Consider the following 17,539-nt stretch of genomic DNA (forward strand, 5'->3'; position numbering starts at 1 on the left):
ACAGGAAAGTATGTGAAAACCTGAGAAAGCAAGAAGGGATGAAGGGGAAAGGAGGACGGAGTGAAGGATGTGGAACAAATGGAACCTCATAAAAGGTACCAATAATACCAGGCTCGCCAATTATACGGCACCGCTCTTTGCTCCGCCCCCTCGGTATGGGGGCGTCTGTTAAACTCATAGCTCCGCCCAGCACAGCTGCTGTGAGTTGACATACAGCCTGTTACCTCAACCCCAACACACACACACATCATTAAAACCCGAAGGCACACAGACTTCACTCTTTTCTTCTGTCCCTCACTCCTGAGTCCTGCTCAAGGAGTCTCACACAGATGTTCCCTATAAAACTCTCACATACAAGACACTGAAGCCAAAAGGCATAAAGGAATCTTAAGATCAGCTCTCATAAGACTTTTCTCTCACACACTCCTTCTGTGGGGTGGATGAAGGTTGTGATAAAGATGACCGGCATGATGCATCTCCTTGTGGCCGTTTCTCTAATCTTGACTTTCAGCTCAGCAAGCGCAGAAACAACCGGTGAGTACACAAAGTTTCCTTAATAGGTTAAAATGTTTCTTTAATTCATGAATAGTTCAGCCGCCTGTATTTAAGTTTATTTGACACTAGTTTTATTTACTTTCTTTCACCTTTTCTCACCGTTTCAATGTCTGTCTCTTAAAAACTCACACTGACCTGTATATCTCAGTCTAAAAGTGTCTGGTTTCTTCTGTAATGGCTGATTTCTTTGTTTTCTCACATTTTTTTTCTTTTCCTCTTTACTTTCATTTTCTCTCTTTCTCTGTATCCCACATTTTCTTACCATTTCCCTTTTAATTTCTCAATTTATCCATCTCTACAATGTGGATGTTTATCACAAAGCATCAGGCTCCAATTTAGATTTTTGGTAATTGCCTGTTTGTATGAGAGAGAGAGAGTTAAAGTGTGTGTGTGAAAGAGAGAGAGAGAGAGAGAGAGAGAGAGAGAGAGAGAGTGTGTGTGTGTGTGTGAGAACGGTAGTTCATTCTGGGATATAGGAGTCATAATGTCTTTTGCAGCAAGGATGATATTGCATTATTTTATTGAATCTGAAAAGCGGACGCATGATACTTAGGAAAAAAACACACCGAGTTCTACCACCTACCAGACCATAAACATTCCCCCTTTTTAATGTCAATGCAATATTTACTTCAAGACATGTGACTCTTTAAACATTAAAATGACAAATAATACATAAAGTCAAATCACACATGTTGGCAATCACGGCCAGCATGTAAATATTTCAGCACACCATCTGTGAACAGAAATTTATCTTTTGAGCAACAAACAGCTCTCTGAAATGAGCAAACTACACGCTTACTTCCCAAGAAAGTGAATATAAACAGGGAATATTGCTTAGTTGTACTGATGTGCTGATTGCTAAGGCATGAAAATGAGTCAGACCATCTCTCTCGGTTAAAATATTTGGAAAGACGTCATCCTTGAGTCATTAACATTTTTTCATTCAATATTATGCTTGCCTATTCAGTCAATGGCACACTTCCATCGCCATAACAATCAACATCTGTATATGACATCCGGCAGTGACACGCCAACGGCTGTCCGTTCACCTGGTTTCCATGAAATATTCCAGTAAAAGTGTTCAATGGATAAGATCCAGTTCGACCCCTGTCAATCTCACAAACTTATACTAGTTGCTTCAATTACAGGAGTTTCTGTTTAAAAACTCAAGATATTAATTTGAAATTCAAGCTTTTTCTGCTAATTCTGGAACATAAGAAATGTTTATATTTTTGACAAATGTTGCTCACCAAATTGTATGTCACTCATCAGTCATCAAGCACGTTAGATACGGTCTGGGTTTCAAAATTCAGACACATTTATTATCCCATTGGCAATGCCAAAACATTCAAAATTCGAATGCGTTTAAAAGCCAATAGACTTTTGGTTACAGTCAAGCTGTGTTATGCTTTAAAAAAAAGCATCTAATTTTTGCCATGTGCAAACTTCAAAGAGCTACAAATCCCTAAACATTTATTTGGCCACATGCAACTGGCTAAATAAACAGGAACAGTATTTACAGTCTAACAGAAATGACATCAACCTGGGCATCACTCCCAGCATGTATTAGCCTGAGAAACCACTACATGTTTGTGAGCAGTATGCTTTGTGTTTGACTAACCTAACATTTTCCTGCAGTGTATAACCTCTTAACGTCACCGGACTGTCTACCGGATCTACTGCACGGAGGCTTGGCAGAGCAGGGAGTAACAGAACTCTTTATTCTCACAACGTTCCGTCTCCAGCCTCAAACCGGAAACACCATATTCAGTCTGTACAATCCGCAAGACAACAGAAAGTACTTTGAGTTTTCTGTGCTTGGGAAACTCAATAAAGGTGGGTAAACTTTGACTATACCATACTTTTGCCATAAAAGTGATCGTGAGTTACCTTTGTTTTTTTTTGTTTTTTTGTACTGTTTTCTGATATTTCTGGATATTTTCTGTCCCGTTTTAACCCCCCTCATCAGAATGTATGTTTGAATAGGCATGGTGGATTGTAGACTCAGAAGTAAACAGCCATTGAAATGATTGGCTAATATAAGTTTACGTTTGAGATCACATAATATGAAGAGATACTCACTCTTGTGTAGTGCTACATCGCATATAATATAGTCAGCATAGCATCATCTTTCAGAAAATCCTGTGTCGAATTGTGCCTCGTTTGTAAGCGAATTCGCAGTAAAATAAATTGAACAAAGAACAAGTTCTTGCTGATGCAGTCTGGCACTTAATTAAAAATAAGGTTCATCAAATACAGTTTATCGTTTCGTTTCTGTGTAGACCTGCTTTTGTTGCCCTTGTCTATCAACTATTTGTGCATGAATCAGTGGATGTGGCTAAACGGGCAGCGATGTAGAAGCAGGCGTTGCTTGTCTTCTACGGAGGCGCATGTAACCACACTATTACGTCATAAAGTGGCACATTCCACATGTTGTTTTGGCAGATTGGCTTTAATATAAACTGCCTTTAGACTAACAAGAAAGTTTTGAGTTCTGAAACCTTTATATTTTTTGCAAAGATTGCCATGGTGCCAAGGTGGTTGCTTGGAGGTAGGGGTTAGTTGCTATGGGGTTGCTAGGGGTTTTGGTTAGTTGAAATGGGGTCTTGCTGGTGAGTTGTGAGATGTTGCTAGGTGGTTGTTGGGCAATGTTAGGTGGATTCTGAGGTGTTGTGGGAGGTTGCTAGGGCACTGCTACCGTTGAAAGTTTCAGGAGTGTTGTGAGTAGTTGCTATGATTAAACATTTAATATGGGCTTTGCTTAATTTCATAATTAACTGAAAATTTGCAACCCACTTTGACCTGAAAACAATTAAAAAATGACAGAAATGTTCAGGTAATGGATAAAAACAGAAGTGCTATCAGACAAAATATAGAAACTCACATTATCTATTGCTTCCTCTCTCTGTAGCTACTTTAAGATACCTGCGCAGAGATGGTAGGATGAGTACCGTCACCTTCAGTAACCTGAAACTGGCTGATGGTGAGAAGCATCGACTGCTCTTCCATCTGAAGGGACTGGAGGTGGACAAACCAGGGGGCATCCCGCACAACCAGGGAGTGTTACCGGTGCCCGGGGTGGAGCTCCACCTGGACTGCAGGCTGGTGGAGACGCTGAGAGATTTACCAGCTGTGTTTAATGGCCTAAACAATCAACAGGGAGTGGAGCTCAAAACTATGCAGGGGAAAGCACAAGTAAGAACATATTTAACAGCTATACACTCACATGCTGAGAGATATATTTAGAGATTTTCAATGCATGCATTAATACACTACCATAAACTTCCCACTGAGCTCTTTCTGTTCTGATTGGCAGGAGGGGTTGGAGGAACTCAAACTGGCATATGGTGATTCAATGGAAAATGTTGCATCTCTCCAGGACTGCCACACTCATCAGAGCGACTCTGTACAGACTTTAGGTAATTTTTACATTTTCTGAAGAAAACATGAGTGGTGCGTGTGCAAATCTTCCACTGCAATGCTAGAAAGTTATTGATGGTTGCCAGGGTGTTGCTAGGGTGTTCTGATTGGTTGCTAGGGGTTTGTAAACAAATAAAGCATTCTTTCAGTGGCATCATCAAACGTTGACAGTCAAAAAATCTGCTTAATTACTAAGTGCACCTTTAAGGAACAGATTCTAAAGGAAGAGATTAAGAAAGAGAGAAATTTGAGATTTTTTTGTTTATCTGCTAAAATGATAAAATCAATGTTTTTGTTGTTTATAAAGGGCTTAATACGAAACAGCTTACAAATCAGATGCTGGAGCTGACAAAGGTCATTAATGAGCTTAAAGATGTGCTTATTCAGCAGGTAAAGCCTTCCTGACAATAACTCTTTTGTATAATGTTCTTAATTTCCACCATCCCTTATTTGCAAAGATTTTCTTGTGTTTGCATGCATGTTTACAGGTGAAGGAAACATCTTTCCTCAGAAACACCATCTCTGAATGCCAGGCTTGTGGTAAGACATTATGATGAGCAAGACATGTGTGTTTGTTGAGGCAGATATCCAGATAAGAAACCCAAACAATACATTTTTCAGTCTCCACAAATATCCACGGCAACATCTCAAACAAATACTCCAGTCAATACTTCAAAGTCACCAAAGCTGAAGCAGATTTGAAGCAGAATTGCAATCATGGAGTGTTCAATTACAGATGTATCATGAATGCTTCCAACCACCCCATAAATACTAAATATGATTGGTTATTTCTAGGGCTGGGTGGAACGGAGGTGGTGAAACCAAAGTGCACTCCTGGAGTGTGTTTCCGTGATGACATGTGTATAGAAACAGCTGAGGGAGTGGAGTGTGGTCCATGCCCTGATGGATACACTGGAGATGGATACAGCTGTGATGACGTTGATGAGGTACATATCTGTTCAAGGGGTCATATCAAGACAAATGCTTTTTCTTGATCTCCAAGTAATACCTGAGAAAGATCAAATGATCAAAATGTTGCTTATAAAATTTTGTAACGATGTGAGTTTGGTAACACGTGTGACTGATGCATTTTTTCAAGCTGATCTTCTGAAATAAAACATTTACTAGGAAACAAGATGAAACCTGCAGTTCCTTAATTTGATAGGACAGTATAGAGTGGAAACCATGGGAGAGGAAAGGACCACGAGCCAGAATTCAAGCTCAGGGTTGAATAAATGTCATTCTATTGCAGTGCCAGTTTAATCCCTGCTTCCCTGGCGTGAGGTGTGTGAACATGGCTCCAGGTTTCCGCTGTGAGGCATGTCCTCTTGGATTCACTGGCAAACCACTGGAGGGTGTTGGAGTGGCGTATGCACAGACACACAAGCAGGTACATGCTTGATTTGTGTCAGAGTTCCCTAATGCATTAGACCTTAAGCAAAGCGAAGCATCAAGCTGCAGCATTATCCCCAGCACCACTGTGTGCAGGTCATATGTTGTAAAGCAAAGTTTAGGCAGTTCAAAACATGACCACTGAAATTTTGAAACGCAGCCAATGATTGAAAGACCTAAAAGTAATTTATCTCCTAATCCTTATATTTTCTTTAGGTGTGTGATGATATTGATGAGTGTAAAGGACCAGATAATGGAGGATGCACCCCTAACTCCATCTGTGTGAATTCTGTGGTGAGAACCGACTTGTTCACAATGCGTCTCTATGATGTGATGTGCCATTATGTGTCCCTCAGAAATGCAAAGTAAAAGAATAGTGCCTCAAAATGCGTGTTATCTTGTGTAGGGATCATATCAATGTGGCCGATGTAAGAACGGATTCACAGGTGACCAGATTAGAGGTTGTAAGCCAGAAAAAAGCTGCGGAAATCGCCTACAGAACCCTTGCGACCCCAATGCGCAGTGCATAGAGGAAAAAGATGGCACCATCACATGCCAGGTACCCTTTCGAGACACACATATGTATGAAAAAGGCATTATGCTCAAGGGCAAATTCTAAGGGTGTGTTTGTGTACCAGTGTGGCATTGGATGGGCAGGAAATGGTTATCTCTGCGGTAAAGACACTGACATCGACGGGTACCCTGATGAGAAGCTGCGCTGCAGGGACCCAACCTGCAGAAAGGTAACTATGGCAACAATGCAATCGAACTTGCTTAGGGCTCCGGTGACATCAGTTGCTTGTCTCCGGGAGAGCTGATTCAGATTATTTTGTTCAATACCAGGATAACTGTGTTACCGTTCCAAACTCGGGACAAGAGGATGCAGATGGCGATGGGAAAGGCGATGCATGTGACCCAGATGCAGATGGAGATGGAATACCGAATGAGCAGGTAAATGCACCCATTTGTGTTGTGGTTGCAATGCAGAATCTCACACCAATTTCTTAAAAAATCTCTTAAATCTTCAATTTCTATCTCTGATTATGAAGTTAACATTTTTCCTCTATATATGTATGTATTATAGGATAACTGCTGGCTGACGCCAAATATAAACCAACTGAACACTGACAAGGACAGCCATGGCAATGCATGTGACAACTGTATCCGAGTGGATAACCCAGACCAGAGAGACACAGATTCTGATGGCCTCGGAGATGCATGTGATGACGACATGGATGGAGATGGTAAAATCAAAAGTCTTCAATGTCGTGTTTGAACAAAAGATTTGTCTTTCTGGTACGGTGTCATCCCCATTTTTGGTGTCTGCTTTTATTGATTGTCAGGGTTGAAAAACTTCCTGGATAACTGCCAGCGTGTGAAAAATCGTGACCAGCTGGATCGTGATGGGGATGGGGTGGGAGATGCATGTGATAGCTGTCCTGACATCCCAAATCCAAATCAGGTACATGATTGGCAGACAACTCTATATTCCTCAAATGCTGTACTTTTCTACTATTATAAATATTTACATTCATTCCTCCTCTTCCCAGTCTGACATAGACAATGATCTTGTCGGAGATTCTTGCGATACAAATCAAGATAGGTATGAAATGGTCCATCACTTGAGCAATAGAGATACAGCTTCCTTGTTTCTTCTGTTTTACACCAAATGATGAATTTTCAGACAATACTGTCAAATTTCTCCAAGCACTCCTGTGATATCATTACTTGCATCCCACAGCGATGGTGATGGTCACCAAGATAGCAAAGACAACTGCCCACTGGTAATAAACAGCTCCCAGCTGGACACAGATAAAGACGGACTGGGAGATGAATGTGACGATGATGATGATAATGACGGTATTCCCGACATACTGCCTCCTGGACCAGATAACTGCCGGTTGGTGCCCAACCCTGACCAAATTGATGACAACAGTGAGTACACCATTAATCCTGAAACAGAAACAGTATGCACTGTATTTTATTCTATGTATATGTTTTTCTTCACTGCAACAATACACATAAAGTAGAACGGCAGTAGAATGAAAACTGAAATGAACAGTAATTGTCAAACTCCATTTAAATAGCTGACAAATGACATTGCACTCTCTTCCAAGTCTTCTAAAGCCATACGATACCTTCGTGTAAGAAACAGAAATATCCCATTATTCTCAGAAAGTCTCGTATTTTTCATTATAGGAATAATTTTTCAATCATCCCTCACTCACCTGTTCATTTCTCCACAGATGATGGAGTGGGAGACATATGCGAATCAGACTTTGACCAAGACAAGGTGATTGACAGGATCGATAACTGCCCAGAAAATGCAGAGATCACACTGACAGACTTCAGAGCCTATCAGACGGTTGTACTGGACCCAGAGGGTGATGCTCAGATTGACCCCAACTGGGTGGTTCTTAACCAGGTGACAGATCAGGAAAAGATACATAGAATTTAGTATATCATACAGAAAACTGTGTTTGAGGCATGCAATGCTGACAAATACTTTGCCTTGCTTTAAAGGGAATGGAGATTGTCCAGACTATGAATAGTGACCCTGGCCTTGCTGTTGGTGAGTTGGATGCATGTTTGTCCATCAGTTAATGATATATAAAATTATTTCTATAGATGATTCAATTGCCTTCTCCGATAACCAGGTTACACTGCATTCAGCGGTGTTGATTTCGAGGGAACCTTCCATGTGAATACAGTAACTGATGACGACTATGCCGGCTTCATCTTTGGATACCAAGACTCTTCCAGTTTCTATGTGGTGATGTGGAAGCAAACGGAGCAGACATACTGGCAGGCCACACCCTTCAGAGCTGTAGCTGAACCTGGCATTCAGCTGAAGGTTGATAAGCTGAATTTTGTGAAAAGCTTATGAGAAAGTCTTGCAGGGATTTAAGATGAATCTGTCTTTGTCTCTTGCTCTTAGGCAGTGAAGTCCAACACTGGTCCAGGAGAGCATTTGAGAAACTCTCTCTGGCATACAGGGGACACTAATGATCAGGTGCGTCTCCTGTGGAAGGATCCGAGAAACGTTGGCTGGAAGGATAGGGTATCATACCGTTGGTATCTGCAGCACCGCCCACAAGTCGGATACATCAGGTGAGCCAATCAAAATTCAGGTGACTTGAAGTTTGAAGCCAAGTAAGCTGTTATTTGAGAAAGATTATGTTAGAAATAAAAATGATTCAGTACAGACTTCTGTGTTTGTATTTAGGGTTCGTTTCTATGAGGGATCAGAGCTGGTGGCAGATTCTGGAGTGACAATTGATACCACAATGAGAGGAGGAAGACTGGGAGTGTTCTGCTTCTCTCAAGAGAACATCATCTGGTCAAACTTGAAGTATCGCTGCAATGGTGAGAACACAAACAAAAACATTTATAATGTTACAAAATATTTCTGTTTCATATACTTAAATCTCTTTTCCAGACACCATTCCAGAGGACTTCCAGGAGTTCAGTACAAAAAATGATATGGATCCCCTGTAAATAATTCCTATAATGCTGTTTGTACCAGCACACCATTACACACAGTCTTATGTGTGTCTCTGAACGTGTGAAACACATTCGTACACAATGTGTGTGTAGAATTGGGATACGTGTATACACAATGTGTATGCCATTTAAAAAAAAATATCTACTTTTTTTTGTTTGTTTACTCTGGTCAAAAAAACTTCAGCAATTTAGTTACATCATATAACATATAGATAAGAGATGGACAGTTTTTCCTGTTTAAAGTCAGTTAGAAGTTACAGTTATTAGCTACCTGCCTAAAATGCAGGTAGATTTGCATCAAGTCGTTGTAAAGAGAACATTTACAAGAAAGAATGACACAAAGTATTACAATAAAAGATTACAAAATCTAAACCCGGAGTCTATCATTTCTGTTTCACACTAATAAAAAAATATTTCAAGACATGTGACGACATTTTACATTAGTCTGTCCATGTATGACTTCCATCTTACTAATGTTTGTATGTTCTGTGGCTCAGGAACAATAGCCCCGTTTCAAAATAACCAGCTTATCTTTTAATGTAGCATCCCAAATGAAATGATACCTTATTAATGATCTGAATTTGGGAGACTTGATTCACCATAGACAAATAAATTAAATATTGTTGGTGGTGTATTTAAAGTCTACATATCTAAACTTCCCATTAGTTTAGCCATATTTTATTAGAACAGTAATGATAAAGATACATGTGATTCTACCTTAGAATTTGGCTAAAAGGTTTTTTAATTATGCCAGCTAACCTTTGGAACATAATGAATGAGCTTAAGATGCCTAAAATGTTGTTTTGGCAGGCAGTTCAGTAGGGTTTTGCCAGGGCTCATGTTGGATGGGCATCTAAGTTAGTTTGTTCACATTAAAGGTTGTTCGCTCTGCAGCATTACTGCCAGGGTTAGTTAAAATAGCAAGAGTAAAGAGTCTCTCCTGCTGTTTTTGCTCTTAGCTCATGCTAACCTCAGCAGTTCTTTCCTCTGTTCACATTCCTCCTGTATGTAGAAGCTGTTTTATTAGTGTTTAAAAGAGGGAAAAGCTTTTAAATGTATCACGACAGTTAAGGAAATTTGCACAACATGCTCAGCAGATGGCAGTATGTCCATAACATTCTCTGACTATTGCTGTGAGCTATTATTAGAACAGTCCTTTCTCTTTAGCTTGTGTTCTTCCTTCTCCGCCTTACCTTATGTCTTTGTTTTACCATCTGAATATTAATGTTTTTAAGACAACCACAAATCTTAATCGAATTCATTTACAAACCATTCTATTATGAAAATAGTTACACAACCGAATGAGTCTGACTTGAGAGATGAAGCGAGAAGTGCTGTCAAATGCCACTTTACTCATTATGAATCACCCCCCATAACCTTTACTGAGAGAGAAAGAGCACAGAAGGAGAAGGTGGTGTAGGAAGAGCCAAACCTGCGAATATCACTCACCTGCAACACATAGTTTATCCTACAACACATAAACATATGATAAAATGGGGGAAAGGTTAGAAACAGTGTAGGATGGTAAATATTTTTCAAAAACCATATGATTTCTTTTACTGTTTTACTAGTAAAAAGTTAATGTAGTAATATCATAAGCTGACTGTAAGCTATTAATATATACATTTACCATTGTATAGGCAATACCTGTCACTCTAACCCTAAGGTATTACCATAGCTGTGTGTCCAGAAATATGGTAAGTTACTATATTCAAATAAAATAGATTTTGTATTTTTAACTTGGTTTTACAAGTGTTCATACAAGGGTTATGTTTCGTTTTTTTCCCGCAAACATAAATGATACTTCAAATTTCTGTTTCTTTTTGAAAAGTGATGTGCTATTTCGTTGATATCAGGTGTATCACTTTCACCTACAGGATGATAAAACAGGTAAAATTCCATAGATTAGACCAAAACATGATGAAAACTGTGAGGATGGGGATTTGAGACAATAGACAACCCAACAACTGCCTAGCAACATGTCACAAACAGCCACATTTTCTATAGAAATTTGTTACGTACTTTTTGTTAAGGTATTTTATTATTATTATTCGGAGGGTCGCTGAAGACCGCTTTATCGGCTAAAACAGAGAAAACGTTTAACTTACTGGGCATCTTTCATTCGCTCTGACCTTGTATGATAGATGGTTTCTAATTTAAACAGGAATTAATTTAGGAGCCCTTTAGTCGACGCTAATAACGGTCACTAACAATGAGCGCGAATAACAGACCTCGGCACAGTGAGGGCGCGAAAATTACGCGGCACAGTTGGGCATCCGTTGGTCACGAGCAGAGAGTTATTATTAAAAGCACGAGATCACGACTTCTTACGAGCCCCTGCTGAGCTTTACTCTGCAGTAGCACAATGTTCCCACAATGCCCTCGACACTGCACTAGCACAATGTTCCCTCGGTTTCCTCATAAACATTTTAACGGCGAGAGACACCTGATCTCACGTTCATCTCTCCAGACACAACGGAAATGTCCGGCCGATCGATAATGACAGATTTCGATGTGTTTTTCACACCACTTGGCTCGGTTTTCCTGCGCTCCCTCTCTTTAGTTTTTCAAAATGGACGAAATCTGGCTAAGAGATTCTATGACGTTTCTGACAGGGACATATACACCAAATTTGTCCAATTTTCCGGTACCAGCGGGAATCCTGAAGCATCTTTCGTCTGTGATTGGCTGGAAGCGTAACGTCTGAGGAAATATGGCCATTTATGTACTGAGGAATGCGCGCCAATTCACTTGCATGTACGTACGTTGCGTAATGCGACATTCCCAAGGCTCCGCTTTAATGTACTAGCGATCACTTAACGTCCAGGACAGGTCTGTGAATGCGCAAAGACGTGTTATTCCCGTGGAAATGGGAACATTGAACTATCACACTGACGAGCATAAAGAACTATTGGTACACAAGCCACCAGACTTGACACGTTAATTGCCTGTAATTGCATGTGTGGGTGAAGCAGTGCTGGCTGCATTTTTCATCTGTTTTAATTACACTTTGACACAAAGGGACATTAGCCTAAAGTACGTGCGTGTGTGTAGCTAAATTCTAATAAGACTTTATTGCTTGCCCAAAGCATCGGACATGATTTGACATCTAATAATAAAACTGACATTCAAGCATAGATCTTCCCACATGTGGCCAAGATTTTCAACCAGGGGTCAATGTACAATATACACTAGTCAACATTTGAATTCGATCAAAACCTTTCATCAAGGTTGTCCTAATACTTAAAACCAAATTGCGTTCTTGTCTTAGGACTTTGATTAACTTTTTTGATCCAATTCAGATGTTGTGGTATTAGACTTAGAAATTCAATGGCAACCCATTCACCATTGATCATTTATAACTTTCCAAATAATAATAAATTCAGATATTATAATTTTGAAAGTGCTAATTTGAAGTTATAAACGAAAAAGCTCGAAGTCACGCGGTGATTTTATTTAATCAGTTGAATGCGTGAGTTTCTGAATTGTTTGAGTTTCTTAGTAGTTCTATCAATGTTAGTGTTATATGTGTGTGTGTGTGTGTGTGTGTGTGTGTGTGTGTGTGTGTGGATATGTCCCGGTGTTCATCTGCTATCATTCTAGCCCTTTATATGCATGTTTTTTTCGCGCTCATTTACTACCATTCTTTGCGAAAATCCATCGTCACCGTCATTGACAACTTTCAATCCAAAAATCTGTCCGATAAGCCGAAAGAACAGTCTGTAACGGGAGACCAATTTAGGATGGATGGAGGGAGGGAGTGGAGGGGAGGGAGATATGAGACTCATTGAGAATTCCGGAAACGTTCCTCCACATGGAGAGGTGGGCTGCCACATCCGCGTGATGCTCATCTCATTCCGCAGCGGCATCGAGCGTGGATTGGTGGGCACGCGGTATTCCCTCTCGTGTACGCGGAGAATAGGCGTGCTCGGGGAAGCTCGGTCACGCAGCGTGGGCGCCGTGTGTAGAGCGCGGGTATAAAAGCTCGAGCAGAGCGGAGAGAGATGCAGCAGACAGCAGCTCAAGCGCTCGGCTCACACTCACCGGCAGCAGCAGCATCAGCATCAGCATCATGGTTCTCATCTGGACTCAGTTCGGCGTCAAACACAAGAATGTCAAGTGCAAAGTGCGAGTGATCCACGGAGAGGAGGGATGGACCTCAGAGGTGAGATGCTTGCACATTTAAATTTCATGCAAAAATATATATGCATCTATGTTCTCCACGACATAATATTCACTCAAATACTTTGAGTGTTTATTAAAATTGGACAATATATAGGTATATATTAAATCCATACATACCTCTATATTCCCCAATGTGGGGAAAGGAGGTATATATAGAATCCTAAATTGTTATATATGTCTCTTTACATTTTACCAAATACTTGAGGTCTGTTATATAATGGAGAATATAAAGGTGTATACAACTCTATATTACCCACTAAATACAATGCATATTGTTTTATATATTGGAGAGCATATGATTTTTATATATACCTCTATATTCTTCACTATTTAATAAACACAAAGGTTTTGAGTTTGTTATACAGTGCAGAATATAGACTTATATATAGATGTGTACATTTTAATACATTACTTTTTTATACATTACTTTGAGTGTATATTATAATAGAGCATATAAAAAATCTGTGCAAAAAAAAGAAAGTGAAGTGACATTCAGCCAAGTATGGTGACCCATACTCAGAATTTGTGCTCTGCATTTAACCCATCCGAAATGCACACACACAGAGCAGTGAACACACACACACACACTGTGAGCACACACCCGGAGCACTGGGCAGCCATTTATGCTGCGGCGCCCGGGGAGCAGTTGGGGGTTCGATGCCTTGCTCAAGGGCACCTAAGTCATGGTATTGAAGGTGGAGAGAGATATATATATATATATATACAAACCCCACTCACAAACTTCACAGAGTGGAGAATATAGAAACTATTTATTTATTAAGTATTTTGAGTGAAAATACAATATATTTGTTATATATGTTTGGATTGAGTGGAATATATGTATGCAAGTATGCATTTAAATGACCAAATAAAAAATTGGTCACTAAAAATAGTACTATTATGGGGACTCCCTTTATGGTGCTTGCATCCCCGCCTGAACCAAGAAACTTCATCTTTTTATTTGGGATCACCTTGTGTAGGTGATCCAAGGAGAACTTGAAATGATCATATTTTAAACTCCTGCTGTCTGTGTGTGTGTATGTGTGTAGGAGGTGCATGAAGAACCTGAGGTTTCAACCCCACCGTCCTCACCAGAGTGTGTTGATTACTACTCTGTGCTCGGTGTGTCAAGTGAGTCTAACGAGGAGGAGATCAGAAGGGCGTACAAGCGTCTGGCACTCCGTTACCACCCAGACAAGAACCCAGATGCAGATGCCGAGGACAAATTTAAACAGATTGCACAAGCTTACGATGTTCTGACAGACCCAGAGAAACGAAGCGTCTATGATCAACAAGGTGAGATTAAAGTGCAACCACAAACATATTTAATATGCATGCACCTGCAGGTCAAAAATGCAAGATAAATCACCATTTCAAGTGTCCCACGAATGCTCATTTCAAATGCACACTGAGTTCAATGGGTTCTCACAATCACAGCTGAACGGGGCGAAAATATCTGCAATCATGATCAATTATTTATCCATACTTTAACCAGCGAATGAACCCTTTAACCTTTTGCAAAACCGAAAGCATGGACACTAATAAAATATCTTTAATCTTCAAGGTTTGACCAAAGGGGGTGTGGTTCCAGCTGGGAACAAAAGTGACCCCTCCCACAGCTCCTCAAAAGCCGACGCCCACTCCTGGCGCGTGTTCTTCAACTTCGAACTCGACTCCGACGACGACCTGTTTAACCCCTTCCTGCGAAACCCCCTGCCCCACCTCAGCCGGCATCATGGTAACAGGGGCGGGCCCAAGCCATCGGGTGTGGCCGAAGTTCACGAGCTCCTCGTATCGCTGGAGGACATTTTGATGGGTGTGACAAAGCGTGTGAAAGTTACACGCCTCCGGCAGACAGACAAACACACGTTGAGACCGGAAGAGAGCGTGTTCGACGTGGAGGTGAAGAAAGGGTGGAAGGAGGGCACCAGGATCACCTTCCCTAAGGAAGGCCATCAGATGCTTGGGCACGCCCCTAACGACCTGGCCTTCGTTATCAAGGAGAAGAAACACGCCCATTTCAGACGAGACGGCTCGCATATTGTGTACACCACCACCATCACGCTGCGAGAGGTGAGATGTGTATGTGTGCATGGCGGTACGAAATGTTCCCTCGCAGTTGCCGGTACTCAATAAGCCTCTGCAGAGAGCTGCATCTAAATTTAGCATCTCTCCCCCGCAACCTCAGCGCACACACTCTCACACACTCCTCCTCCCATCTCGCACACCACCTCCTCAGCTCTCAGCATCGTCTCACATACATTCTGTCATACACTCCTCTTCAGCAGTGGATCTTATTTTGCCTATACGCCCTCATGCATCTATTTTCTATGAATAGACCAATAATAATATCTAGAGAGCATGATGACAAATACAATAGTGATATATACACAAGACAGTAAACTATGATTTCAAATCAGCACTTATTTTACACCATATTTACTCAAAAACAACAGAAATGTTTAATCATTTTGGACAGATTTTGGGAAGTGACACTGTTGGGTAACACTTCTCCTTAGCAGACAAGAGTTCATTGATCATTTGATACCAGCAATCTTAAAATGGCCAATTCATGGTCCATTTCTTAGCCTGGCTGAAATATCAGTAAACATTCAGTCCATATATGGCCATTTTAAGATTATTGGTATTGATGACTTTGCCTGATTGGACAATATATTGCAGAAATATTCATAAAACAGCAAGCTAGAATTAATTATTTTATGCACTATTTAATAAAAAATATCACAAATGAATTGGCCGATTAACAAAAGTGCTCATCAAATCACCCATCCTGTTCTCTAGACACCATCGGCTCTTAAAAACAACTCTTCATATTTCCAGCTCATTTCCGCCCTCATTCGCTCTCTCTCCCGCTCTCATTTTCCACATCCACTTCATCTTTCTCTTCCCACGCTTACCCTCCCGTCCCCCGCAGACTGGAGCATCATTGAGAAATGAGAGCGATTAGCGGCTCTTTCCTGCTGTTGCGTAACGGTAATGTTCAATCTGTCTGGCCTATATTCCGCCCGCGCTCATACTTACATTATATAAAAGCATCATATATAGACAAGTGGATTAGACCTCATTACATATGCCGGAGGAGCATTATAGCTCTTATGCTGCCAAAACACTGCAGCGTGTGATATAACAGACTGTATCTCAAGACAAAGAGAGCTGCCGAGGATCGATACAGACCTTTATAGCTATACAAATCAAAGATGATCCATTGACACAACATTCAACGGTTTTCTTTCTTTGTGTTTTCTCCAGGCTCTGTGTGGGTGTACGGTTAATGTCCCTACTCTTGACGGACAGATGAAGCCCCTCCCATGCAGTGATGTCATCAAGCCCGGCTCATTGAGACGGCTTATAGGGGAGGGGCTTCCCCGAGTGAAGAACCCCGCCCAGCGTGGAGACCTGCTGGTCGAATTTCAAGTCGTTTTCCCTGATCGCATTCCCCCGAGCAGCAAAGAAATCATTAAACACAGCTTGGGACAGTGTTAGCTAAAGAAAACATGCTAATTTTGGTGATGGACTTAACGTCAGCTGTTTGTCTCTGTGAGGCACACGCACTCAAGTGTGAGACGGGATGCTCACACAGACTCATTACATAGGTATGTAATACCTGTGTTAAGTGTGATTCGTACAGAGATGAAGTGTTTGAGGAAACACATGAAATGCTCACGCACTAAACACACACCTGCAGTGATGGTGCTACTCTGAAGTGTTAGCATACTTCTTTAACCATGACGACCTTGTACTCATGTACAGAACTGTCAGTGATTTAGTCTCTATGAGAGATCCCTGTGTCATGTTCCAATGAATTATTTGTAAAGATTATATAGAGAAAATGTGAATTTCAGATATGACCTGGCATGTATGATGAACGCATGTTTTGTAAGCAGAAATAAAGTTTTATTAATGAAATAACTGGAATTTGGTGTTGCCATCTTTAATGTGTTGCACACTCAAGAATGAAGAAAAATGCATGAATTTAAACCATGAATGATGAATGCATTAAATTACATACAAGAGGCTGTTTATTGATTATGGTCAATTTTGAGTTTTTGAGCTGTTTTGTCTATAGCTTGTCTTCTTTCAGACTAGTGGAAAGAAAACATCCAAAATTTCCTAAAAAAACGTTTTTTTGTTTTTTTTGTTTTTTTTAATTGCACAAGTTTTTGCATATGTAGAAATCACAAAACATATATTTAAAGTCAATTTTCATAAAATCATTTCATGCACTGAGACCAAAATCTTTACTTAACTAACTTATAAAACAAGAAACTTTATTTACATATATATATATATATATATATATATATATATATATATATATAACATGTATTTACATATTGCATATTTAAAATATAAGTTTCAGAAAACATGTAATACAACATTTAATGTCTTAATGCATTACATTATTTACTCTAGTTACCTGTCATGTCCTGCTTCAAAATTAACTTTCAAAAAGATAAAAGAT

The 17,539-nt window shown here is 40.3% G+C and overlaps 2 protein-coding genes across 2 annotated transcripts; both read left to right on the top strand.

Moving 5' to 3' along the window:
• Positions 1 to 234: 234 nt before the first annotated feature.
• On the top strand, positions 235 to 9,229 carry LOC132116937 (thrombospondin-4-B-like). The gene is made up of 22 exons (XM_059525847.1): positions 235 to 534; positions 2,194 to 2,391; positions 3,467 to 3,750; positions 3,872 to 3,974; positions 4,283 to 4,365; positions 4,464 to 4,515; positions 4,771 to 4,922; positions 5,228 to 5,365; positions 5,584 to 5,661; positions 5,774 to 5,926; positions 6,006 to 6,110; positions 6,211 to 6,318; positions 6,452 to 6,611; positions 6,711 to 6,829; positions 6,918 to 6,970; positions 7,109 to 7,302; positions 7,614 to 7,792; positions 7,891 to 7,939; positions 8,025 to 8,221; positions 8,306 to 8,478; positions 8,594 to 8,733; positions 8,807 to 9,229. Exons 1-22 carry the CDS (start codon positions 441 to 443, stop codon positions 8,863 to 8,865), a joined length of 2,871 nt encoding a protein of 956 aa, XP_059381830.1. The 5' UTR covers positions 235 to 440; the 3' UTR covers positions 8,866 to 9,229.
• Positions 9,230 to 12,867: 3,638 nt separating this feature from the next.
• LOC132116938 (dnaJ homolog subfamily B member 5-like) lies at positions 12,868 to 16,992 on the top strand. Its single transcript, XM_059525848.1, has 4 exons — positions 12,868 to 13,036; positions 14,106 to 14,352; positions 14,621 to 15,129; positions 16,327 to 16,992. The coding sequence occupies exons 1-4, from the start codon at positions 12,944 to 12,946 to the stop codon at positions 16,558 to 16,560; spliced, it is 1,083 nt and encodes a 360-aa protein (XP_059381831.1). The 5' UTR covers positions 12,868 to 12,943; the 3' UTR covers positions 16,561 to 16,992.
• The last annotated feature ends 547 nt before the right edge of the window (positions 16,993 to 17,539 follow it).

Source organism: Carassius carassius, chromosome 36 (assembly GCF_963082965.1).
Source record: "Carassius carassius chromosome 36, fCarCar2.1, whole genome shotgun sequence".
Taxonomy (NCBI): domain Eukaryota; kingdom Metazoa; phylum Chordata; class Actinopteri; order Cypriniformes; family Cyprinidae; genus Carassius; species Carassius carassius.